The following is a 27,751-nucleotide window of genomic DNA, read 5'->3' on the forward strand; positions in this document are numbered from 1 at the left end:
TATTGGGTTGCTCACAATTGTCTAGCTTTTGCTACCAACTCCCCCATCAGGTTGTCTTACTTTATCGTAGCCAATAAGTAGCGCCAATTGTATTCATCGCATAGATGAAGTAGCAGGTTCATCCACCACCTTCATTCTTCCCCTCAAACAAGCAACTTCCATCTTATTATCCATGTTTGTTCATCAAGAAGGACTAGAGTTAGTTTTCCAATAAGATTCAAGCTACAATTTCAAACAACACCTTTCCTTCTTCTTCTTTTTTGAATAAAGATTGGTCTTGGTGTTAATGGAAAGATGCCCAAAGGCGACAAAGAATCCATGCAGTAAAATATAACCCTCATACCCACATTAACCAATATAACACCTTTCCTTTATGAAGCACAACCAAAGTTCTTCTTTTGAACTTTCAAGAAGGCATGACTATTCATCGATTATTATATGATAATCTTTAACATGGCTCAAATTGTAGAAAGAATTGAATAGTACAATTTTGAAATCCAAAATTTTAGAAGGATCATGCAAGAAGGCAATATCATATTGTGGCTACAATATGTGAATCCAACAAAGCAAATCAACACTTTTCTTTTTACTTCAAAGCAATCAAAATGACAATCTTTATGAATCATTGGAAAGTGTTTCATGATCATTATTAGAAACGAATGGAGAAGCGATAGAACGTCCGAAACCGCATATTGGATTATTCTAGTGCCATACAACCTCTGTCGGAGTAGCCTATTACGCTTCGTAAGATCTAAAATTATCATCCAAACCTCACGGAAAAAGTTGTATGATTTGGGTGCCTCGTCAACAAGCACGGGTTACTCAAGTTACCCAAAATTTAGATAGATAGATAGATAGATTATATTATCGTCTTCGGAGCTCAAATATGACCTATTAGACCAAAAATATTACATTTCACGTGATACGTGTGAAAGTGAGTAGTGACTCTCGATGTTCAAGAAGAGGCAAAGTCGGGTTATCGGTGACAATAGAAGAAGGGGGCAAAGTAGTTGGGTTATCTATCGGTGATAGAAGAAGTGGGGCAGAGCTAGGGTACTGGTTAGAAGAGGCAATAGAAGAGGCAAAGTCGAGTTATCGATGACAATAGAAGAAGGGGGCAAAGTAGTTGGGTTATCTATTAGTGACAAAAGAAGTGGGGCAGAGCCAGGTTACTAGTGGCAGAGGCTAGTCCGGGGCCAAGTTACTAGCAAAAGGCAGGTGCATGCGTGTTTCTAGATAAAGATCTGACGGTGCAGATCGCATATGGCCACCATTCCCCCTCTCGCCAGGAACCAGGAAGGCCACATTATATGCGTTGGTAGCGGATTCTCACGAGCATAACATTAGCGTAGAAGGCCTCAATTATACGATTGGGTAGCAAAAACACTTAGTATCGTAACATTAGCATAACATTAGCATGGAAGGCCTGAATTATATGATTTGGTAGCAGCAGAAATACTTGGGACCATAACATTAGCATAACATTAGTATAGAAGGCCTGACTGAATTATATGATTTGGTAGCAGCAAAAAATATGTAGTGAGGAGCATAACATTAGCATATATACATTAACATTACATTAACAGATTTATCCGAATATGGTTTGATTCTGCTGCTGCAGACAATACATATATATGCATGTACTTATTAAAGTCATTTGGGGAAGGAAAAGGAAATGATGGTTCGTCTTCTATGTAGCAGCAGCAGCAGCAGCCTGTGGAGGAGCTATTCATCATCTCTGTGTAGCCATGGCCATGGCGGCAGGAGCATTCTCCTCTCTCCTCTAGCCTCTCGTGGTGGCTTCTCATCTCAATACAACAGGATCCCTTGTCCCCCCCCTCCCCTTCCTCCTCTTCTTCTACGCCGCAAGGCAGTGCCGCCCTGCTCCCTCTATTGCAGCAGTATCAGTGAAGAGATCAAGACCATGGAGAGATTCATAGATGGAAGCAACAATATCGATTCCCCCCAGGTGCTCCTTTTGCAACCTTTTTTCCTGTTTTACTATGTTTCGCGTTTTTTGATAGTTCTCTAATTTAATAAATGGAATTATAATCTTTATATGCTTTTCTGTTTTCAAGAAGTGTTTCAAAAGGAGTAGATCGTGTCTCTGAGAGGCAATGCTAATAAGAATTCAATCAAGAAAATAAACATATGTAATATAAATCCATTTATATAACTGACTTCATAATGTTATGTTATGGGTTTTCTTTGTTCAAAGAAGATATTTGGCTATAAACGCAAATATACATACAATATCTAAATTGTATGTATGTACATATCGGGCTTCCTATATTATGATATGATATGGGCTTATTTCATCTGTTTGAAGAAGAATTCTGATGGCAAGAAGAGTATAGTGTCCTGGCAATGAACCAGAAAAGAGTCTTTTTGAATCCTCATAGTATGTATGTGTGCCAGCCTTAAGTGTCATGGTGTGCCATTTTCCCTCCCTATATTTTAAGAAGAGCTTTGATGGATAAGAAGTGTATGATATGTTTAGCAAAAGAATATCAAAGAAACTAATACATGTATGACTAGAGGAGATAGACATAGACGCCACAAGAAGAAGAAGAAGATGAAGAAGAATTGAGTATTATTGAAAGAAGAGATGATGAAGTTGGAGGAAGATGCAAGTTCTAGTATCATATATGGCAAAACACCTCCATTACTAGAGGAGATATGTTTATAAAATATAATAGAGTAGATTTTTTCTGCCCATGAGGAGCCAAAATTTGACCTATGGAAGCAAATAAACATATCATATTGTATGTGATTCCTTCCTAAGATTGGGGGTTATTACTCTGTAGTAGAAACTTCCTATATGAAAATAATGTATGCACATATGTGCTCACCCTTCCTAGTGGAGATTTGAGTACGATACTTAAATTATCATCCCCATCTAACAAGTCATCATATTTCTCGTGAATTACCTTATGTGCCTAGCATGCGAGAAGTAAGATACATTCATCTGCCACTAGGTTTTCAGTATGAGCAAGTACAAAGAAATGTTAGGGCTCCTTGAGAGCCAAGGCTCACAGGGTAATCGTGCCACATTATCCTTAGCGCCTCTAGTAATCTATCCTCGATGATTGCAATATTCATAGAATCACCTGAAAGCTCTAATGGATCTTCTATTCCCCATCAATTAGGTGAATCTTTAGGTGTTCTTGTATATCATTATAAGCATATATCTGTGCACACACACACACACACACACTCTTTCTTTAGCTCCATCACTCCTAATGCTAGAAGTCAACCCCAGGATATGGAAATGGGATCCAGACCAGGATATAACAAAGGGGTTACAATTGATCGGGCAATGGCAATTTGCCGTGCACGTAGGCCCCGGCCCCATGGACCACGACCTCGACACCCTTGTCATCGACAGATAAAAGCCATTATCTCCTGCCATCGTAGGTGTTTCCCTCGCTTCGGAGACATTTCCATTATGGATTGACCTATGATAGAGATCTTTCGAAGACAAAAGCTACAATATACCTAACTTGAGAATCTCACATGTGCCAAAAACCAGATTCTCTGGTCTCTTTTCTTTTCATCTTATTTACTTTTATATTTACTGTGTAATATTTACTTTATTTTGATTTGTTCTCAAAGATGAGAAAACACTTAAGATGTAATCTCTTTTGGTCTTATAGGCCATTTTGGCCTCTTAAAAGACGTTAATATATCTTTCTTTCTATATATATATATGTATATATATATATTTATTGATACCAAGATGTAGTTCAGGAACATAAAATTCACCCCCCCCCCCCCCCACAACAACAACAACAAATATGTTTTATGAGTGAAGGAGGGTATTGACACATGATGGAATGATGTTTAGGAATTGAAATTATGTGTAGGATTTGATTCTAAGAGAGGTTGAAGCAGCATTAGATTCACCTCTTGGGACTGGTCCTCAAGCACCTGCGAAAAAACCATTGGTGGTGGTCATCAGTGGACCGAGCGGAGTTGGTAAAGATGCAGTTATCAATGTAAGCCATTATTAATTTCTTACAACTTTGAAATAATTTTGCATACATTTGAGATGCAAATTTAGTTTGAGAAAGGAAATGGAATGTCATGTTAATTTTTCTAGAAGGTAAGGCAAAAATGCTGTCTGATATATGAGAGGAAGAGAGTGATGGCTCATGTATATCCATAGAGACTCCAAGCAGAGAGGAAGGAGATTCATTTTGTGGTGACAGCTACAACTCGAGCTAAACGACCTGGAGAAATCGATGGCAAGGACTACTTTTTCCTTTCAAAGGAGCAGTTTGAATCAATGATAAAGAATGAGGAGCTTCTAGAGTATGCAATTGTCTATGGGGATTTCAAGGGTATACCCAAGCAACAGGTTTAGATATATACTTTATTTCATTAAACTATACTTGATATATCCTCATGGACTTGCATGTAGTATTTTGTACCTTTTTATGCTGTGTTATCACAATGAAGAAACGCGACTTTACAGGTTCGGGATTGCCTTGCCAAAGGTTTCGATGTGGTGCTCCGGGTCGATGTTCAAGGAGCTGCGACCATTCGATCTATTATGGGAAAAAGCGCAGTTTTTATCTTTTTAGTTGCTGAGAGTGAAACAGCCCTTGTAAAGAGGCTTGTTGAGAGGAAAACTGAGACGAGGGAGAAGTTATTAGTCCGGATTGCCACTGCTAGAGAGGAACTTAAGAGAATGGAAGAATTTGACTATGTGGTCGTCAATGCAGATGGCCAATTGGAAAAAACAGCGTCATTAATTAGCCACATTATTGATGCTGAAAAAGCACGTGTACACCAAAAAGAGGTGGGATTATGAAGCTCTGAAGAAATCAGGAAGCCATATGTATGAAAAGGTGGAGCCTGCTTATGGATATGCGTAAGAGAAAAGAGAGAGTGATCACTATGCGGTGAATTTTGACCAAAATTTTTCAAATCTCAGTTTCCATGAGGGCAATTGATTTAATTTAGTGTTAAAATTTATTGCATATTTTCTTTACATTTCTATTGTATTTTTCATTAGTTGAGTAGTATGGATTGCATCATATGTGCTAGGTTCAACCTGAATTTGGAATCTCAATTTCCATGAGGGCCATCAAGTTAATTTAGTGTTATGATTAGTTGCATATTTTGTTTTTCTATTTTATTTCTCATTAGTTAAAATATGCATCTCACAGCGTGCGTGCTCAAACTTCAACATGAAAACCATGATATTCTCATTATTACTATTAGGTTGTTTTCAACAAGCAAAAAGAGGATGCTTCGCCAGTGTTATTAGCTATATCTCAAAAACGCAAAATATTAGCATAATGTTCAGTGCTGTGGATAGGATCATGGTTGAGATAGATTGATTAATCTATTCATGTCTTTGTGTGCATGTTCTTAACATAGTAATGGTGGTCTCATTAAGGAAAAGAGGATGCCTTGCTATTAGTTGGGAGGCCCAAAAAACAGGAAATTTGCATCATGCCACTACCTTCAATACAATGTCATAGTTGAGAATGTGCACATCTTTTGCCGTCTCTATGGGTATATGTCACACTTTGAATTTGTAAAATAAACTTGTGCACAAGATTTCCCCTAGGATATCTGACCTCATTACTTGAACTCATGGACTTAAATCAAATATAATCTCTACATATTTCATTGACTCAGCCTTAAATTTCAGATCTAACTTATTTGAACTCATGGGTTTTCAAGCTTCATAATTCACAAATATTATGTATTGAAAAAATGTAATCTACACCTCATTGACTCGGTCTTAAATTAAAGACCTAAAGTCATCACAGTTTATACATCATAGCGTGCAAACATTTGTGTACCAATTCCCTTGTGCTGGCCTTAACCAAAGACCTAAAGTCATCCTTGATTAGTGCACATCACACTGTCTATACATCGTACTGTGCAAACATTTGTTTGTACTGCTACCATAACAGCACCAGAAAATGTTTCAGAAGTACACAATTGAAGACAAAAACTAATTTCTTTACAGCAGAGAGATATGATATGGTGAATGTAGTTTCATACCTTATTGAGAACCTATTTGGAACAAACCATCAATGTGTTCCAAATGCAGCCAATCACCAGATCTTTTAATTACATACCCCCCTAATACAAGGGAAAAGCCATCAACAGCCCACGGTGATGAATAAAGAATTTGATCCGCCCAAAAATGTGTACTATGCAGCACATTGAGTTTCCTCCCCACATTTTTTCTTTTTCTATAACCCAAATACAACCCACAAAAATGAATAAAGGGCTTACCACCGCAATGGGTTTTAGCCATGGGGCCCATTTTACTAGTATTTCATTACACATAGCTTATGTATAAATCAAAACGTAGACACTGTATTTTTCATCCAACCAATTGGTAGTAAGATATTGTGGATATATATCTTCACCTAATGATCGATCAAGAAGCATTGAAAATAATATACATTTCTCCTTGGATGTGATCATCGAGGCAACTCATCAATGGTGCTGCTTGATCTTTTTAGGAAGTCTCACATGCAACATCCAACAGAGGCTAGGCTAAGCTGGTTTACTGGATTTGGTAGTCATATTCTGATATGTTGGAGATGCACAAGAAAGACTTTGAAAACCTAAGCGGAGGTTTCCACTCAAAAATGGTGCAAAAGCAGGAATTTCGATATAAAATAGTCATCATTAGTTGTGTTGTCATCCTTTTAACTTCGCTCTCAAACTGGATCCAAGCAATACTCAAGAGAGGTTAGGACCTGGAAATGTTAGGCTTGCTTCCACAATGGTCACAGATCCTGAGAATTCAGTATCACTCCCACTGGGGCTATCCGAACTGTCTGAAACCCACCAGCTCGAAGGATACCTTTGTTGCAAAAAGTGTTTCAATGTTTTTGAATCCACTACCTCGTCTCGGATGTCATTCATTGGTTGATTCCACGTAGGTCCTGTTGCTTTTCTTTCTTTCGGTACAAGCTTCTCCAGAAGTTTATGAACTTCAGCCCCTTTTCTTTTATCGGCACACATAACTGCTAAGCAATCAGCAGCACGTTGCTGTAAATTCGCATCCATACTCTTATCGATGAGCATTGCGAGCTTCGGGATGATATCCAAACGCAATGCTACCTCAACAGCACTACTGCTGAGACGACCTAATCGTAACATGAGCATCAAACTGCATAGCCGAGGATCAGTTCCCGTGAAACCAGCCACTGAAGTAGGTACATTCAGATCAAGAAGAGATCCCAATGTCTGCATCAATTCTTCTGAGCTCATACAATCTGCAATGTCGGAATGAGTAGCAATACAATGGAAAAGAAGGATTGCCACTTGAGTAAGACCTCGCCGCTCTCTGCTACTCCCACCACTAATGAAATTAAACACGGGAAAGAAGATGTCGAAATTTGAGTGGCGCAAGAGCAATGGCGGACGAAGCTTGAAAAGCAATAGCAAAGACAATAGCAATCTCCTCCTGTCATCAAAATCAAGCTCTTGGGAATCCTTTTTGCGGGGCAGTGCTCCCAACACTATGGCTTTGCGTATTTCCCTAAGGAATCGCTCCTCAAGAGCAATCCCGAAGTCAAACTCTGGATTTCGTAGAAATTGGTCAATGAAGAAGCCACCTAGGTAAAGCTCTGGGGAGTAGTCAACATCTCCAGTATTCTTATACAAGGGCCTAGTGTCATTCTCTAGAACTGTAGCCAATGTCCATCTCAGGAACACCGGTTGTCCTCGAGTCATTGACCATGAAGGAAGAGCTGAGAGTCCCTGATTCAAAAAGCTATCCCGTAATTTCAGCATTTCTGCTTCTAACCTTGATTTGAGATGCCATCGGCTATCTTCATCCCATACTAATCGTGGAGACCAATGCCGCCTTTCGTAAAGATCACAAGCTTTGGAAGGTTCTCGTGCAAGCATTGTCAAAAAGTCGATAGGAAACAGTAAAACCAGCGTTCTTAAACCTATGGGATCAACATTATCGTCCATACCTTTTTCAATAATTTCCAAAAGCTCATACATATCTGTAGCCCCTACAATACCTTCATTAGAAGATGCATGTCGATTGGTGATGGAGGATGTGTTTAGATGATTACTCTTGGCAATTGATCCAGTTCCCCAGAAGCTCAGGTCCTTAACAAGCTTGGTTCTCCGGCTTATACCACACCCAGCAAGCAAAACTTGACCTAGTATTTGAGCAGCCAGTAGTTGCCCAGCCTTTGTGATCTTCATTTGTTCCATATCCTCGTTTTGAGAGACTTCCTCATCAGATAGACTTGGTGGATTTAGCTTTGCAAAGATGGCCAAAACAGGAAGTAGTAACCCATCTTTTGAGAAGAAATTTGTTGCTTGTATGGTTGCAGAAATATTCTCTGCTAAAAGAAGAACAGCTTCTAGAGTAGACATTAACACTTGATCATTTCGATATCTAGAATCTCTTGCAGCCGATTGCCATAACTGAAGAGCTAAACATTGAATAAGCTCAGAACTGAATACCATGTCTCTCCCTATTTCAGAGATCGCTAAAGCTTTGACAATTGTCGCGAGTTCAATCTGAACAATTGGAAGGCTTCTCCCAGAAAGAACTATCCTTGAAAGAACAGAGTGTCTAAATTGTACAAGAAGATCATCTCTCCCTTCCTTCACTGCATGGTTGATGCATTCTCTTAATGCTGACAATGTGTATAGGCATTTTTCGAGCTCTCCAGATTTCTGTGCTGGGATTGTAATACTCTTAACAGTCTCTTCATATTCTGGTATCCCATCTCCAATCTGCTCAACCTCATCAGGAAGGTTCTCTTTTTGCTTAACTTCATCATCAGATATTTGCTCTTTCTGCTCAGGTTCATCAGATACTTGCTCATTCTGTTCAACTCCATCCTCATCAGGAAGCTTCTCTTTTTGCTTAACTTCATCATCAGATATTTGCTCTTTCTGCTCAGGTTCATCAGATACTTGCTCATTCTGTTCAACTTCATCGCCAGTTAGGTGTTCTTTCTGCTCAACTTCATTTTCAAATAGGTGATTCTGGTGAAATTCTTGGATATCTATTGTCTTTTCAATATCTCTGTCAGGATCATAAGATTCGGCAATGTCTGAAACCCCTTCAGCTTGAGTAACAAACAGATTAACTATATTTAACTGAAGGTAATCTTGCATGACATCCATGAAAGCATGACCAGGAGGCAAAACAAACCCTTCCCAAGATGTACTGCTTAGACCACGGACAAATAGACCTGCTGCAAGAAATTCTTCATTTAGGCATTCATAATTAAACCTATCTAACCACTCTGTCTCATTATCAATCATTATATCTTCTTTAAGAAGAACAGTATTGTGGTAACTCAATCTATCCTCAATAGATTGCAGAAGTTCAACTCTCATATCATATGTCCACATTCCTTCTGGGTGCATGAACTCAGAGCAAACAGCTGAGATGAATTTCTCCGGACCCTCTGCTTGTAGCAAACATGCTAGAAGAGGCACAGGCATGAGTCTTGACATGACTCCATAAATGGATCTCCTTTGCTTTTCCTGCAATGATCTGTTTATCTTGATTAAACTTCTTACTAATGATGCAAGGACATCTGCCGAACTATAGAACAATGCAGATTTTGAATCGTGAGCTTTCAAGGTTATGTCTGCTGATGGTATGGCTAATAATAGCAACAGCAAGTACCACCCCTAGGTAGGAATACACATATACTTATCAGTTATAAGAAAAAAACAATGCTGAGAAAGAAAAAAAAACACTACCATAGATGCCCTATACATGCAATTCACCTGTTTAAGGACTCTATCACAGTACATTTCATCCTCTGCAAAGTGTTTGAGACAAGTTAGAGCAGCAAAAGAAGCTGGGCTTGGGCCCCGTGGTGGCCTAGCTATAGCATCAGCTGCTGCTGAGTTGAGAATAAACCAAAGCCCTTTCCGCCACCTCATATCTTTCCATAACAGTTCTTTCCCACTTCTGTAAACCAAGAGCAGTGGAAGAATTGTAAATACATGCTAATCAGATCATCATTTTTAAGTCCAGGAAAAGTAGCTATACCTTGAGGATGCAATCGTGTCCAACAAAAGCAGACAACTACCAAGGGCAGTTTCAAACTTAGAATTATTGTCAGGAACATTCTCATTGGTTTCCGCATTTGTCCCAAGAGAAAGCACACTTAATGCAAAATTTAATGAGGCTTGGGCCGCATCAAATTCCCTGAAGCAACAAAGGGTTTAAAACACATTTATTTGAAATGAACAAACTAAAATTGAAAGGTGCAAACGCACATACAATGTGTGTTCATGGAACACACTAGGGAATAATAATAGTATATCTTCTTCTACATCTCCAATACATTGTAGAAATACCAGACTTCAACAAAAAAGAGATAGGGTATAGCACATACTCTCAGTGGGATGTAAGTTCTTTCAGTCTCTGTGTTGGTGTTTGCTTAGAGCCTGAGCTAATCTCTATTTAAATCCTGCGTTAATATCTGCTTAATCTCCACATTAATCTCTATTAAGTCTACGTTAATCTCTGTAGAATCCCTGTGTTATTCTTTGCCTAATCCCTGCATTAATGTCTGCTGCGTCCTGTGTTGACCTTTGTACTAATTTCTGCCAATCTTTGGGTTCATCTCTGTACTAATCTCTGCCTTTCTAGGCTAATTCTCTAAGAGCAAACAGGTTACCCAAAATGGAAGTCTTGTTCATCGGAGATGAGGGAAATGATGATAACTTATGCCAACCAATTAGTGGCGAGGTTAACCGCATGAGATATAATATAGAAACTCTCTTGAAATAATTATGCCATGTTAGCAGAAAAAGTAGTGGTACATGCTATGAAGAGGTTTCTATTTTTATTCAACAAGAGAGCTCTTGAAAGCTATTAAATGAGGAAGAGAGCACATTGTCAGGTTCAGAGGTTTTGTGAGACAAACAACTGGGCATTGGAAACAAAACGAACGTCGCAAGGTAGTGAATCACAGGGGCACATGGGAGGCTTACCACCTATCTCAAGAAACTGAACACAAAGGAGCCTGACAAAACCGTGAATCCCGTGCAAGAAACCTTTGTGACGGCCATACAAGAAACTCACTAATCCACCACTTCTATTGGAACCACCATTGCACTAAATGGTTCATCTCTTGCTATTATGGGACTGCAGTAGCACTAAACGGTTCATCTCGTGACACTACAGAACAGCCTAATTACAAAATCCAAGCTAGGGGCAATTGTTCCCACATGTCTAGCTCAACATGAGAGAACTTACGTTCTTAGGTGAGCTCTTGTGGTGAGCCATTGTGTGAACAGCCAACACAAGGAACGCAGTGAGTTCTATCATGGTCGGGTCATCATGATAGGTGTCTCGTCGCGGTTGGGTCACCACAATAGAACTCGGAGAGCTCTATCATGTAGAGTTCTTGCACAATGCTTGAGCTAGGCATGGTGAACAATTCTATTTTGAGCAATGCTGCTACTTGGCACAAGAAAGACCATGCATGGAGAAGTGGTAGCAGAAATTGGTGTGAAGCAACAAGATCAAGATATGAGCAACATAACAGACTACGACAAACCCTTTCTCGCCCTTGAGGATTCGTGATATACAATGGTCTGTGACAATGGCCAAGATATCAGATACTTTTAACATGTTGGAACCCCAAGGGAGATGCAAACAACAAGCTCAAGATATGAGTGAAATAACATAATATGGCAAACCCTTTCACCCATGATGATTTGTGATATATAATGGTCAGTGACAATGGCAAAGATATCAGATGCTTGTTGGAACCCCAAGGGAGCTGCAAACATGGTCGATTACTTATGGAATCTCCATCCCTTCTACCCAAGATAACAGATGTCCCTCTCTCTAGTAGAGATCTATTGGCTTGGCAGACGATACTACATATCTATGCGTTAAGCTGAAGGATGGATGCCAAAAGAATGTATATGCTAAGAACAGGAGCAGGAAAGCTAAATATCAATGTACTTGAGATGCAATTGATGTGTATAGTTGTAGGGTATACAATAGAATGCTTGGAGCTGTTCTAGCTAGAACTCAAGAAACATAAGGAGATGTTGAAGGACAATAACACAACCACACAAGCTCTTCAACAGAATGTCGACAATCACAACTTTCTTAGCCCGTTACTTCTGCTAAGCTACAAGTCAATTAAGGGCTATACAACTAGCGTCTTGACCAGAACATTATAAGTGGGTTACAATAGATCAAGCAATAGCAATTTAATGGAAAATAGGCCCTGGCCTTGTGGACCATGATCTCACCAAGCCTGTCACCTAGAAATAAAGACCATTATCTCCTGCCATCTCAGGTGCTTCCCTCACTTCAGAGATCCCTCTATTCTGGATCAAGTTATGCAAGAGTTTTTCGAAGACAAATTACAATCCCTCTTACTTGAGAATCTTACATGTGTACACAAGGATATTCTTTCGTTTCTTCTATTTTTAATTAGCTACATTTATTTTGGTTTGTTGCTCTCAAAGACGAGACAACATTTTAAGATGTAATCTCGTGTTTGGTCTTATAGGCCATTTTGGTCTCTTAAAAGGTATTAATACCTCTCTCTCTCTCTCTCAAACACACACACAGTCACACCTGCACTTTCAATTGTGCGAAAACACTCTTGATCGTCGAGAATAGCAGCTCATCACATGTATTATGTGAAAACATTATTTTTGGTCATCATAGGTCAAATTTGACCTCTGAAGTTGATAATAAAATTTCTTTCTCTCTCTCTCTCTCTCTCTCTCTCTCACACACACACACGCACACATATCGTACATAATCTATTTCATTGCATATATCTCTACTTCTTTACAACCATAACAGCTTGAAATTGGGCCAGGACATAAAATATAATGAGAAAAAGAACCATTAAAACTGTATGCAATACCTTGTAGTGGCCTTGCAACAACGTCTGAGTATGGTAATGGTTTGTGTTAGAACATCAATTATCTCAGCTGGGGATTCATCTGTTTGCGCCAAACACACCCGCAATGCAGGAGCAGCGAGAGTGATAACCACGGATTCTACGTCATTTGACAATACAAGCTGAGGGAAACGTTGAACCAAATAAGACTGTACACAAAAGCAAAACTTCCTGTCAACAAAACTGGTAACACCTCTAGATGAAATAGACAGAAATCTTCTAAAAAGCCACCAGTGCACGCAAAAGGAGGTGAATACGCGGAAGATTCGTTCTCCAAATTGCAGTTGATGACGTCAAAGAATCTGAAGTCATTAAATCTACCGCACATTTCCTAAGGTCCTGCAGGAGCAATAAACATTCTGAAGTCATATGCAATCAATGCACGATCGCAAATACACAGATATAGACATTTCTTTCTTTCTGCCCCTTTTAATATGTCAGTCTCTCATAGTTGTTTGTATGTCTTGTCAAACGTATATTACTTATGAGCAACAGAATCAGAAATATGAGTATGTGGACAAACCAACATAAGACTGCTCAAAAATTGAAGTGGATCATTGATTTGGTAGTTTGGAAAGCGGTCTGAGTCGAGGAGGTTCTCCAAATAGAAAGGAGCTGAGAACACAGATTCTGAAAAAATGGAAAAAAGAAAAACATTAGATAGAAAAACTCGGTGAAGATTAGCATTTTAATTGGATGATTTACAGCATACATATATTATGAACAACTGGTTTTAGACAGCTATTAATTCACCTGAAAGTTCAGGATACATAAGGGGAGCTTTGGGAACATGAATATAGAGTGCAAGAGGGTCAGAAGCTCTGAATTTCACATAAGGCTCCAATTCAGCTTTTAAGTGGTCCAACAATCGTTCCCTCATTTCTGCGCTCCAAATCACCTCCGGACTTCCTTGTTCTGAGTTCAAAATTGTGGTAAATGTGTCCGAATCCTGTCAAAACCCCTTTGTATGCATAAGCCTGGGGTCCTCAATGTTTTTCTAGATTCTTAAACATATGGAGTTCCGTTACACAGTACCTCTGACATTAGTCTTAAGATAACTCCATCTGGTAGAAAGAGCTGAAGGATGCTAGCATGCCACGGGAATTGCTCCTCAGCTTGCAAGTAATGTGGTCCGTTGAACACAGACTCTGGATCCTGTCAAATGCCTCCAATAAGTCTTTGGAACTTGGACAAGATCTATGAAGCCAAATACTATGGAATGTACATAAACACATGAAAAGCATAATGCAGGCCTTTAGATAACAAATCATAAAATATCATGGATGCAAGTGCAAGTATGATTGCCTATCACCTGTAACAAATGAGATTGCCGAATGAAACCCACAATAGAGGACTTGTCAGCATCAGTCAGGTCCCCGGCTAGAAGCTTCCAAAGCAAGATTTCAAAAGCTCCAAGCTTATACAAGCGATTCATGGCATCGCTATTCACCTTCACAATGTATGCAAGTATGTCTAGAATCCTGAAATAGAAAGAAAAGAAAGGTAAGTGAATTTTTGTGTTTGATGTGTGACAGACAATTTTCGTATTTGAAAATTTGCAAGAGTAATATTAATCAAACATTTTTTCTGTATTGGTGATCTGTAAAATATTATCTTTCCTCAATCCTTCAAAAATGTGATGGATCAGGTCCAAAATATCACTTGGTAGGAAGATGGCCCACTATAAGACACTTTTTACACACATCAGAGGATGGATTTATCATAAAGTCATCTTATATGGGCAAATCTATCCTATGCGCTGCGCAGTGTGGTAGGGCAGCTGTGAACTTCCTCACACCAGTTAGACATAAAGGTAGCCAGATATGCACAAATACCTTTAGAAAAACGAATTTGTAAATCGTGTCATCTAGGAGTGGAATCTTATGAAAGTATGTTTGTCATTGTGCAGTATTTTATGAAATAAGAGGGAGATACCATTGTCTCTTTAACCAATGCTTTGGTTCACTATGCAAGGTAATGGAATATGAGGACCAACAGGGCCTGGGCTTTTCGTGCTAGAACTCAAGAGACACATGAAGAAATTCTTGAGTACAACAATACAGCAACACAAGCCCATCAACAAAGAATAATCACAACTTTCTTTCGCCCCATCGCTCCTACTTGTGCTACAAGTCAATCAAGGGCTACACATTTCAACCAAGACATAACCAAGGGGTTACAATAGATCGGGCAATAGCAATTTCTCATGCACATAAGACCCGGCCCAATGATGATCTCACCACCCTTTTCATCAACAGATAAAAACCATTATCACCACCATTGCAGGTGCTTCTCTCACTTCGAAGACCTCTCCATTCTGGATCAAGCAATGCTAGAGATCTTTTGAAGACAAAAATTACATATCTGACTTGAGAATCTTACATGTACCGATAACAAGATTCTTTAGTCTCTTTTATCTTCTTTACGTTTTTACTTAGTAACATTTTAATTATTTGACTTGTTGTTCTCGAAGACGAGACGAAACTTGAGATGTAATCTCTTGTTTGGTCTTACAGGCCATTTTGGCCTCTTAAAAGACATCAATATATTTTTCTTACTTTCTGGTTGTTTCCTTCTGTTTCACAAGTTTCTTTTACCTATCTTTTAGCTCATGTACTGATTTTTACCTAGGGTAAACAGGAAGAGTTCACATGACAAGTACTAGAAAATCATGCTATGGATGTAACAATTTCTCTTAATATTCAATGTGGATTGGTGAACATTGTATGTGATTCAACAATACATTCCTAGGGCCAACACACTGCAAATTCAAACAAGTTTTTTTTCTATCTAAGAGTACATTTCAACACCATGCAAATTCAGGATAAGCCACAAGAAGTTCATATACTAAGTTCCACAGCATTATGCTCTATCCTCCAAAGTTTGTGCATGGCTTGCAACTCCACAAAGCTAGGTTCTCCAATATCCTCCCATGGAAAGACTCAGTTTGTACTTTACCTACAGTCCGAGACATCTTCCAAGCCTTGAACACATGTACCTTTGACGTTTATTTGGATTATGTTGACACTTTGCATGAGAGGAAAATAATGAATGGGTAGAGTACCTTCCAAAAACTGAACCTTTTGCCCACAGGAGGATTTGCACAAGATGACAAAGTAATTCCTCCTTCGAAAGGTGGCTACATGCTGCAGGTGGTGGAAATTCTTCAATATTACTGTCTATGCCAGATAACCTGTTGTGAAATGTTCACCAAATTTCAATTTTTCTATATGAGTACAGCCATGAAAATTATCCAGATACATGTTCTCGTAGAAACAAAGGGTAATGGTTGAATCAAAGAAAAATCGTTTCAAGTTTAGAGATATGGAATTAACCTCATTATAGCTTCTAAAAGATCTAATGCCAAACCAAGTTGAAGTTTCTCATGCACTGTTTCATGCTGCCAATGAACACCCTCTTTTGCATCTACACTCCCATCCTGCACAGCTTTATCAAGGACCTCATAAAACCTTCCAGAAGGAACTCGTACGCTTTTCATTTGACCATTGGCCTGCTTGACCAGAACTGTCTCATGAAAGTGAGAAAATTTTGACCTTTTTGCATTTTTTGTACTCCATCCATCAGACTCAAATGCATATTTGTCCCTACAGCACTGTAAATATGACAATTTGCATGAAATACAATTATGTTTGAAAGCTTAGCAAACTTAAAGAAAAGTCAATTAAGCACAAGCTAGAAACCTTGGATAAGGACAACACAATCAAAGGAACTAAAACCATTGCACCACCCGCTCTGAGGAAACGAAGAGCATTATCTTTGCCACCAATCTCCACAGTTGCAAGAAGGAAAACTACCAGCTTGAAGACAAAGACTTGATGTTCAGAATCAATAACTTCACGGAGCATTCCCACAATTATCTGTTAAGGTGAATTGGCATGTGGTGAGAAACATTGTTAACTGAATTGAAACTATCTGGAGGGTGATAACAACTTTGTAATACCTCTATTACATTCATTTTTTCTAGGAAACCTTGTATATCTTCTGCATGCCTTTCATAAATCCAAGTAAGTACATGTGCTGCCAGCCTCAGATCAACCTCCGGCAAGCTTATTTGACCAAATAATGGTGTGAAGCCTAAGACCATGGCCTGAAGCACAGCTTGGAATGTTGATAATGGATCTCTTAACTGCATTTACAGTTCACAGGTTACTGATATTTTGCTAAAATAAGTTTTCCGACTACCCAAAATGTCAAATAGGTACCTTCCAAAAGTCGATCCTTGGATCATTCTGAGCAGGATAATTATCTACAAGAAGTTCAAGATGGATACCATCAACAACAGAACCTGTCAAAATTATTGGAAAATTTTGGTTTTAGTACAACATTTGAACAATGAGCATTCAAGTTCAAAAGCTTTAGAAAAAGCAATTTCCTCATACCTTCTCTTGCCATTGAGTAAGTAAGTTGAATCTCCGAGCTATTAACCAAAATGTCTTTATTATTCTCTGCTACAGCATTGAACGCTTCTATGTGATCTTCAAGAAACTAAAAAGAAGATGTTCTTGTAAGAGAACTAGTGCTTGCTTCAAAGCACATTTTGAGAAAATATTTATGTAGCATATACCTCCTTCAATTCCGTTCGTTTTGCATCATTCCATAACAGAATGGGTGTCTCAAAGTTTCCTTTCTTTAGGAGATCTAAAATTTCCATCCATGCTGTGAATCTACTTGAAGAGTTCTCCTACAACAAATAGTGAGAATATCAATTAAGTAACAATGCCTAGATATGTTTAGGAAGAACATAAAACTTTTCTTGATTGAAATACCTTCAGTAAATTCAGTTGGTTGATTCTAGCATCATAGAAATGCATAATGCCCTGTAAACAGTTGGTTGTGTTTCAAGATAGATGGTGTTCAGTTTTACTATGATTTACTATGATCTTAAGTTGTGATCACTAAAATAAGATGAGAAAAATCTGATGTGCACACCTTTGGTAGCAGAGCTTCAAGAAGCTTCTTAGATGCCTTATTGCGTTCAATCATAAAAAAGACAAGGTTTCCACTTGTTGATCTTAATTCTTCATCAGTCCCAAAAACTGCATCCTTTAAGTGTATCAATATGACACCTCGATCTAAACAGAATTTCTGAAAATAACCACCAAAAAGAAATATATAAAATATAAATACATTGAGAAAGGTTTTTTTGTAACACTCTTTTTAAAGCACTATTACTTGTAATTGACTTGCTATTGGAGGAGAAGTTTGTGTTAGAAGAGCCTTCAAGAGAAGAGAATTGCTGAAAGTAAAAACACAAAGAAAGCATTAAGAAGAGCATTGCTGATTTCATGATTATAAATATTAAACAGTTATGGCAAAGAAAACATTAAAAAGATAGTTGCTGATTTCATGATTATAAATATTAGAAAGTTATGGCAAAGAAAGCATCAAAAAGCTAGTTGCTGATTTCACGATTATAATTATTGAAAAGTTATGACTGTTAAAATAGTCTCTTTTTCAATATATTGATGAAGCATGCACGCACCTACGATAGACTACAAAATTTGGTGATCTACAGAGTCGACAAAATACTCCTGCGGCTCCTATAGCACTGTTCTCAAAGATCTGCCAAACATTCACACATGTACAAAAATTAGCAAAGTCTTGTTTTATACATTGCATGCTCGTTTAGAGAAAGAGCCAAACCTTTGGCCACCCACGTTCATTATCTATTTCTTGTGGTAATGAGGTTGCAAGAGTAAGGAAAGTTTGCAAAACCCCATACAACTGCAAGAAAGAACTTAAAAACCAGTAAAAATATGCTTTTAACTGTAATGAAACCTACGTTCTGACATCAAAGAGTGTAAAAATAGAACCTGTAAAGCATTATCATTTGCAAGCGCAAATATGTGTAAAGAGGAAAAAAGCTGCTGTACGTTATCAACACTCATAACGGCTCCTTTATTTGCAAGCTCCAGCTGCATCCCAAGAAAAAAAAAGTTTAAGACGCTTTTTATCTATTTATCTTAGTAGTCTCAGTGCAATCTGTGCTATATAGACTAAACAATTGATGTACCTTGGAAAGAAGGGCCACATCACTAATTGGTCCATCTGATGGAAGTTTTATTGCTGCGCGGATGGCAACGGTAGCAGCATAACTTAATACAGGATTTCTGAATTGCAAACACTAAAAAGAAAAACTATGCAAATCATTTCACATTTATTTTTTCATATTGGTGTAAAGAACACCTCTCTCTCTCTCTCTCTCTCTCTCTCTCTCTCTCTCTCTCTCTCTCTCACACACACACACATGCTAGAGATCTTTCGAAGACAAAAGTTGTAATATATCTAACTTGAGAATCTCACATGTGCCGAAAACCAGATTCCCTGGTCTCTTTTTATCTTATTTACTTTTATATTTACTGAGTAGTATTTATTCTATTTTGATTTGTTGTCCTCAAGGATGCGACAACACTTAAGGTGCAATCTCTTGTTTGGTCTTATAGGCCATTTTGGCCTCTCTTAAAAGACGTTAATATATCTTTCTTTCTGTCAATTTTGCCAAAGTAGTGGACTAACTGTAATTGTGGATAAAACAAAAAATTATGGTAATGCAAACCATCCAACCTCACCAATACCCTATGCTTACATATAAGGGAGAACATGTACAATTTGTACAAAGCTTTGAGTATCTTGGCATCGATGTACCTGGCACGAATAAATGGAGTGTATGCTTTGAGTCTAGACTTCAAGTTAGTTGGAAAAGTTATTATATGTTGGAAAATAAGTGTAACCAAAGTGATACTCATGGATGGGAATTGAAACTACTGTTATTTAATGCCATGGTAACACAAGTTTTGCTTTATGGAGTGGAAGTGCGGGGAGGCACTATCCTCTTAATGCATGGAATGAGATTGAGAAGATTCAAAAGATGTTTTTAAGGAGACAATTGGGAATAAAATCCACCACCTCCTATCAAGTTATGCTCTTGGAAACGGATGTTCAACCTATAGAGATATTGGCGCTTCAAAGAGTATATAGATATATTTAAAAAGTCAAGAATATGCCAGAACATAGATTACCACATCTTGCTCGTAATGTTGGATGTAAACCACTAAAGAATCACAAGAGTAAAATTCTCTCATCCGATTGGGTAGTCGACATCAAAAAATGGTTCAAAAGATGGGACATGGAAGATCTCCTAGAGCTTTTAAGTGATGCTATGAAATATGTAATTATTGAAGAAAGATTAATGGACCCACTAATGAAGAAGTGGAAAGATGCTAAAAGGACAAAATTAGAATATTATTACATTGCAAACATCAATCCCGAATGTTAGGTTCTATATAAGGCAAGAAGGTCCATGGATCATACTCAACCTTAACTCATTACTAGCATGAGTATTAAATCTCATAGAGCCCTAACACTCCTTCACACTCGATCACACAAGCTATGTATTGAAGTTGCATTATGGAATCAAAATCAACCAAATATAAAGACATGTAAGGTATGCAAGGAAGGGCTAGTAGAGGATGAATATCGCTTGCTTTTTACATGCTCTGTATATAATGCAATTCATGAAAGCTATGATGATATATTAAGAGGGGGCGATGACTTGAGTATCATACTAAAGAGAACACCTAGAAGGTTGAGCTCATATGTGTATGCCTGATTCACAAACCGAGAGTTGGTGCTTCAAAGTATGAATATCCCTTCTTAGGAAGGAGACACACATTAAGATCACTTTTGTATTTAGGTTCTATGGGTCAATATTGGCCTCTCTATGGATGCTGAAAAATATCTACCTATCTCTCACACACACTTTACATGTAAGTGTCTTAGATAAGAGCAAAATACTACGACATACTAGGACCCTCCCACCCTCTCCAAACTATTAGATACCGCAAATATAAAGACACTAGGTAGATATATCTTCGAGCTAAAACAACATAGACAGAATAAACTACAAAATGCTAACCATAACCTTTCTTGTATTAACCATCATGTAACTAATGAAAATTTTCAAGCACGAGAGGGGAAGATGAGCATGGACACACCTGCACCACTCAATCTCTCCCTCGCTGAAGCAGAAACCCAAAGAATAACCAAATGCCCTCCAATGTCAGGCCTCAAAGTCACTTGTTGTGTAGAAGCAATTAAGAAGATAAGGGAACGTGAGTTACACCGTTGAGAAGCTATGGTTGGGGTACCTTTTACATCAGGACTATGGGCCACACCCACATCGAAACCCTTTGACCTTGTGCTCCTTTTCAAGAGACTTGGATGGAAATGAAACTAGGCCTAGCACATAGCCATTTCCTTTATAGAAATGAACGCCATAACACCTTTTGTGCAATACTAGAACTCTTTTTTTATCTATAATTTTTTTTTCCGATGATTGGGTACACATCCCATTTTGTTGTAACCGATTGTCTCATGGGCCAAATTTGGTCTTAGAGAACATGTTTTTTTTACTAGAACTGTTTAGCTTAAGCTCTTTTTTCTTTTTTTCTTTTTTACTTTCGATGAAAGGGTAAATACCCCATTTTTGTTGTAAACCAATTGTCTCATGGGCCAATTTTGGTCTTAGAAGACACTAATATCTCTCTCTCTGGGGTACCTTCTACATTGGGACCACAGGGGGCCACATCCACATAGAAACCCTTTGACCTCCCACTTCTTTTCGAGAGACTTGGATGGAAATGAAACTAGGCCTAGTATAAAGCCATTTCATTGTAGAACATGTTTGTTATTTTACTAGAACTATTTAGCTTAAGCTCTATTTATTTTTTATTTATTTTTTTCACTTTCGATGAATGGGTAAATATCCCATTTTGTTGTAAACCAATTGTCTCATGAGCCAATTTTGGCCCTAGAAGACGTTTATTTCTTGCTAGAGCTCAAGAGACATCGGGAAAAGTTGTTGACGAATACAGCCACACAAGCTCATCCACAAAGAACAATCACAACTTTATTTAGCCCCATCACTCCTATTAATGCTACAAGTCAACCACGGGATACACAAATGGGCTCCAGTCCAGGACATACCAAAGGGGTTACAATTGATCGGGCAATAGCAATTTGCCGTGCACGTAGGCCCCGACCCCATGGACCACGACCTCGACACCCTTGTCATCGACAATTAAAAGCCATTATCTCCCGCCATCGTAGGTGCTTCCCTCACTTCAGAGACATTTCCATTCTGGATTGACCACTGCTAGAGATCTTTCGAAGACAAAATCTACAATATACCTAACTTGAGAATCTCACATGTGCCAAAAACCAGATTCCCTCGTTTCTTTTCTTTTCATCTTATTTACTTTTATATTACTGTGTAATATTTATTTTATTTTGATTTGTTCTCAAAGACAAGACAACGCTTAAGATGTAATCTCTTATTTGGTCTTATAGGCCATTTTGGCCTCTTAAAAGACGTTAATATTTCTTTCTTTCTTTCTCCATGCAAGGGAGTCGGCTGAACATGGAGACAATCATTGTTCGTATGCTGAAACACAAGCACGGTTTCATTCACATGACAAATATAAATGCATTACACCATTCCAATACAGCTCGGATTGTTTCCATCTAAAATGACCAAAGTCGAAAAGAAAGTTGTGATCTGAACTAATTTCATTAAATTGGATAATAAAAGAACATTGATCAGTCCCATGGCATCTCTTGGTAGAAAGATGCCCCACTATAAGGTCTCTCTTCTTACACATGTATAGCACAACGAAATTATCATCAAACGCTCTCATATGGAATAACATCTATCTCATACACTCTGACAATATCTTCACATTAGGTATAGTTTTAGAAAGGCAGATATACACACAAATCTATGGAAGGACAGGTATGTCAATCATATTATCAGGTATTGGTAATTGGAGTACTATGTTTGCCATTTTGCTGCTTTTTATGAAATAAGACAGAGATACCACTACCTCTTCAATTAGGGCTTTGACCCACTCAATAATGTAATGTAATACAACCACCAAAGCTTATCAACATAAGACCATCACAAATTTCTTTAGTTCCAACACTCATCCTACAAGTTAATCACAGGCTACACAAGTACTCATGCTACAAGGCAATCATGGGCATAGAGAGAAGTTGTCAATCACTCAAAAGGGGTTACACTAGATCAGGCTATAGCAATTTATAGTGCACATAGGCCACGTCCATCTGGATCACGACCTTGTCACCTTTGTTATCAATCGATCAAAGACATTATCTCCAGGTTTTCTTCACTTCGGAGATCTTTCCATCTAGGATCAGTTCATGTTGGATATCTTTCGAAAATAGAAATTTCAGTTCATCTGAAGGTCTTAGCTAGCAAGATTCTCTGGTACCTTAGTCAGTTCTACTATATTAGCAATATTTATTTGGTTTGTTTTCAAAGATCAAACAGCATTTTAAGATGCAATCCTTTGTTCAGTTTGGACCTGCCATTTTGGCCTCTTAAAAGACATTAGTTTTTTCTTTCTTTTGCACTCTCTGATTTGTACTATTCCCGATCACATACAAACACACATTTGTTGTACACTTGATTTGTCTCACAGGACTATGTTGGTATTTCACAGACATTCAAAGTTGGTGTCTTTTCTTTCTTTTCTCTCTGTAACTGCACTATAGTTATTTCATTAAACCTTTGTTTTTACATTAATATTGTTCACGTGTAGCTTGAAGAGGATTATATTGATTTGGTACATCAATTTTTGGTCTCATATACCTTCAAGGCCTTCCATGGACAGAAATGTCTATGGAATGCACATGTATATGTATATCATTTATGGCCATTTTAGGTTAATGGCATGCTTTAACCAGTAAAAATATCTATTGATAATGGAATCCTATTGCTTATATTATATTCTCAATTCTGGACTTCATGTGCAATAAATCCTGTACAATTATAAATGATAACAGAATACTATTGTTTCTATCATTGTCGCGGTATCTCTCATTCTCATTCTCCCTATGTTCTCCTGTCATAGTTTTAGCTTCTTCCTCTCACAGTCAATTTGATCCTGCTGCTATTACAGCTGGGAATTGACAGATGATAAGTTATTCGTAGTAGGAGGATACACAGCTTCTTTTTTCAGTGTGTTGATTGACATAAATCTTTACCGTGACTAATCAATTATTTCAGCAAGAAAGTGAAGTTCAAACCTGAATTAAAGCTGACGAAACCTCTTGCATATTCTTCACTGCCTCAAAACAAGGCCGAGATGCCAATAATCTTTGCAGCACCAAGCAACAACAAGTTGCAAGACGGATGTTCTCTGAATAAAGTAGAAAACAATTTCACCTTCGTATTCTTGAATAAGAGTAAACATAAAACAAATACATTTTTGGACATGATTTATCATACCTCCAGAGTTCTTCAAAACATCAGCAACCTTTTTTAGTACCCTAGGGTCTGTACATTGAGATTCGCCAACCTGAGATATCAATGGAAGAATTCTTTCCCTCATTATGTGAATTGTACATTTATGTGTTAAAGAGTTTTGTACATGATATATAACCTTGAATGAACCTTACATTTATGTTACATGCGTACTCCTTTAAGACATCATGTAAATCATCAACATCGCTTACATCTGTTGCAGCTAAAAGTTGGCTACAATAATACTGCTCACACTCATTCTATAAAATCAATAACAAATTAGTAAATGTTTATAGATAACTGAATCCTTGTTACCTTAAAATCCAGTTCGTGAATCAACTACCTGATAAAACGGATGCGGCCTCTCTGGAAACATGTGTGGTAAGAATGGCTCCAAGTGAATATTAAAGCTAGATAGACTTAGTGATTCCATTACATCAGCCATACTTGCAAGAAAGTCATCCCTTGCTTGAATAAAATATTGAGCAGGCCTCCATGACTTAAATTCGATGATAACTTCTTTTGAGCCTCCATCCTTCACCACTATCCCTGCAATGTCTTTCAGACTGAAGCAACAAAAGTCAAAATGTATTTGGTAAAGGATCCTGATGCTTTGGTATGAAAACACTGCGAACCTGTATAAAGCAGTGACCTCATCATCTCCAGATTTCTCTATCAAATGTTCCTTGCTTATTGACACAATCCGAATCCTCTCTTCTTTCAAGTTATCTACATTTTTTATAGCTTGGAAACTGTACAACACGAGACTCCCTCCCTGGCATTACACAATATTTCAAGCCTTTTTTTAAATATTCCTTCCTTCATGAATATAGATAGTGTCACGAGGCAACAAATAGAAAGAGAGCAAACATCATGGATTTAAAATACAGTCTTCGAAATGCAGTCATTCATTCATAACTTGAAAGTCAACAGATGTAAAACAAAGAAATGCCATAAGAACTCAAAAGACAATGTACCATCTTCGCCACATATAAAGACAGGATGAAGTCTTTGTGCCAAAGAAGAGCAGGAGCACATTGGATTTTCTTTATTTGCACATTGAAAGTTTCATGCAAACAAAATGATGATATACACTTACTGTCTTCCGATCAAATGCTGAAATATTGTCAACCATTGTCGATGATGTTATTTTGAAAATATCTACATTTTTGTTCAAATGTCTCTGGAACAAACAAAGTAGAATCCATTTAAATGGGAATAGAAAAACCTTGTTGATACTCTTATGCTACATTCAAACTTATGTAGGGATAGCAAAAACAATGGGCAAACTTAGACCAAACGGTTAGCTTTGAGTTCACTCACTTTCATATTTTGTTGTAGGGATAGCAGAAACTGAGAGATGTCCTTCAAGGATAGCCGCAATATCCTGGATTTGAAATACAGGAGCAAAACATGTTCATCATCACTGAGAACCTCCACCTTCAAAATGTCGACAAAATTCATTCTCTTTGACTGATGTATCTGCAAAAAATGGCACAAACAAGAGTTTTTCATAGAAGCTATTAAGAAAATTAATTTATTGGAGGAATTCCAAAATGTTCCTTATTTCCTATTGATTTCCCCAAATACCCTAAATCTCCAGTATTTGCCTATAATCAATCCAAAATATAAGGAAGAAGGGGACAAATTGATCATATATATAATTTTCTCAAGAGGGGAAGTTGACAAGGGGCATTGGAAACAAAAGAAAACTTCAAAGGATATTTCCCAGAGGTTTTAACTTTTATTTTTTGTTATTCAACATCAGATTCTGACTTTTTAGGGCACAGAATTTTTTAATGGGAAATAATTAAGAATGCCAAAAAGATTACATGGCGGTGTTCCTGCCGTACTCCTGTGCTTATCATCTTCACAATTGAAGCAGAACGCACTCTCAACACTGTATCTACCAATCCGCCTCGTTGGTGACTGTGCTTTTTCAGAGGAAAATCAACACCTATACAAGACATGTAAACTTCAGGTCATCTCATCTTGCCGAATCTTCATTCGAGCTCAAAAGACATCTTGCAAAAAAAATCATGCTTAGGATGTTTCAAAATTGAGGCACTTAGGTTATTCAGGGATTTTGTGCAACTGTGTGTGTCTTTGTTTCTAATTTATTGAAAACTTATAGATTAGCCCATATGTGGTAGCTATATCTGTTCTCTTTTTCAGTAAAACGAAAATGAAATGATATTCATGATTGCATCCAATCCTCTTTAATTTCATCAACTTTCAGAAATAGCATTCTGAATTACATTCATCTCTGCGAAGAATTGATATCCACTATTTGCATGTTGATTTGTCATCATCCTATGGAGCAATGTTCCCATAACATAAGAATTAACACTCACATTTGCATATTAATTTATCATCATCATCCTATGCAAAAATAAATGCTGTAACAGAAGTTTTATCTGTACTTCAATGAAGAGAAACCGTCCTGTACTCTTGTTACTGACATAACTAGAATGTGTTGCATCACATATTTATACAAACACACAAGAATAACAGAAAGGAAAACATATTTGGGTCAAAGTAGTAAATCTCAGTGACATACCAGAACTATCGACATCATCAAGTTTGTTGAGGATAGCAGTTAGAAGGGCTGATCTTGAATCGCACAAAAACTTGAGGGTTTCAGTTCTCCCATTGATGTGGACGACATCGAATTTGAACTCGAGATCATCATCTAGAGATGGCAATACATTAGACATCCACTCAAACTGATACTCAATGTAAGAGGAGGATGGGTTAGCAATTGAAGAGATCGAGATCCCATCCTCTAGAATCCTAAGAATTCTCGTAACTCCCTTTGATAAGCGCCCCCCACCTCCAAGGCCTGACGGCCTAACAAGGAAGACTTGATAATCCATTGTACTTGTTACCAACAAATAACACCTAATATCACTTGTTTCTCATGTACGATTTTGGTCTGGGTTGCTTGTTGGTGTTTCCCATAGACTTGGAAAATATCTTCAAATTGGCCCCAATTCAGAATACCCTCTCGGTTTTTTCTTTATGAGAAAATTTGTGTTTGTCAAGACTCTGAGAGAGGAAGATATTTGATCACTTCAAAAGATCCTCCGGTTTATGTGCTATTTTTATTTGTTGGCAAAAACAAAGATTTTCTTGTAGATACTGAGAGATCTCAAACTCGATTCAACATCCTCTGTTTCATTTGCTATTTGATAAGAATGATGATGATGGAAAGATATTGAGCATTAACCTTGAGAAGTAGATCTAATGCAACCAAATTTATTGAAAGCGGTATAAAATCTTGTTGATATAATATATATGTATATGTATGTTGCTATTGTTATGCAACAGGTTATGAGGAATCAAAAACAGAGGGGATTGCGAGAGGAAAAGGGAACCCAATTTCATAAAATGGATCAAACGGGAGTTGAGGAAATCAAATCAAAAAGGAAAGAAGAAGGAAGAAGAAGAAAGTGTCAAAATATAATCTATAAAAAGGATAGATTTATAT

At 37.7% G+C, this 27,751-nt stretch overlaps 2 protein-coding genes across 2 annotated transcripts; one reads left to right on the plus strand and one right to left on the minus strand.

Annotated features, from left to right (window-relative positions):
• Nucleotides 1–1,644: 1,644 nt before the first annotated feature.
• LOC147866541 (guanylate kinase 2, chloroplastic/mitochondrial-like) lies at nucleotides 1,645–4,985 on the plus strand. The gene is made up of 4 exons (XM_087316997.1): nucleotides 1,645–1,969; nucleotides 3,867–3,998; nucleotides 4,169–4,360; nucleotides 4,478–4,985. The coding sequence occupies exons 1-4, from the start codon at nucleotides 1,676–1,678 to the stop codon at nucleotides 4,814–4,816; spliced, it is 957 nt and encodes a 318-aa protein (XP_087173123.1). The 5' UTR covers nucleotides 1,645–1,675; the 3' UTR covers nucleotides 4,817–4,985.
• A 909-nt stretch (nucleotides 4,986–5,894) lies between these two features.
• LOC147866542 (uncharacterized) lies at nucleotides 5,895–27,152 on the minus strand. Its single transcript, XM_087316999.1, has 33 exons — nucleotides 26,822–27,152; nucleotides 26,094–26,218; nucleotides 25,585–25,743; nucleotides 25,361–25,444; nucleotides 24,897–25,036; nucleotides 24,605–24,827; nucleotides 24,417–24,521; nucleotides 24,247–24,316; nucleotides 24,045–24,157; nucleotides 18,952–19,062; nucleotides 18,752–18,853; nucleotides 18,582–18,662; nucleotides 18,421–18,500; nucleotides 18,111–18,174; nucleotides 17,868–18,023; nucleotides 17,705–17,755; nucleotides 17,503–17,619; nucleotides 17,318–17,423; nucleotides 17,141–17,223; nucleotides 16,879–17,064; nucleotides 16,619–16,795; nucleotides 16,253–16,530; nucleotides 15,982–16,110; nucleotides 14,230–14,398; nucleotides 13,953–14,072; nucleotides 13,671–13,866; nucleotides 13,441–13,547; nucleotides 13,149–13,256; nucleotides 12,882–13,066; nucleotides 10,025–10,183; nucleotides 9,757–9,943; nucleotides 8,866–9,657; nucleotides 5,895–8,766 (listed from the first exon to the last, which is right to left on the minus strand). Exons 1-33 carry the CDS (start codon nucleotides 27,135–27,137, stop codon nucleotides 6,718–6,720), a joined length of 7,128 nt encoding a protein of 2,375 aa, XP_087173125.1. The 5' UTR covers nucleotides 27,138–27,152; the 3' UTR covers nucleotides 5,895–6,717.
• Nucleotides 27,153–27,751: the final 599 nt, after the last annotated feature.

This window comes from Azolla caroliniana, unplaced genomic scaffold, assembly GCF_043228905.1.
Source record: "Azolla caroliniana isolate FFs.n. ecotype wild unplaced genomic scaffold, voAzoCaro1.0.p SCAF_3, whole genome shotgun sequence".
Classification (NCBI taxonomy): domain Eukaryota; kingdom Viridiplantae; phylum Streptophyta; class Polypodiopsida; order Salviniales; family Salviniaceae; genus Azolla; species Azolla caroliniana.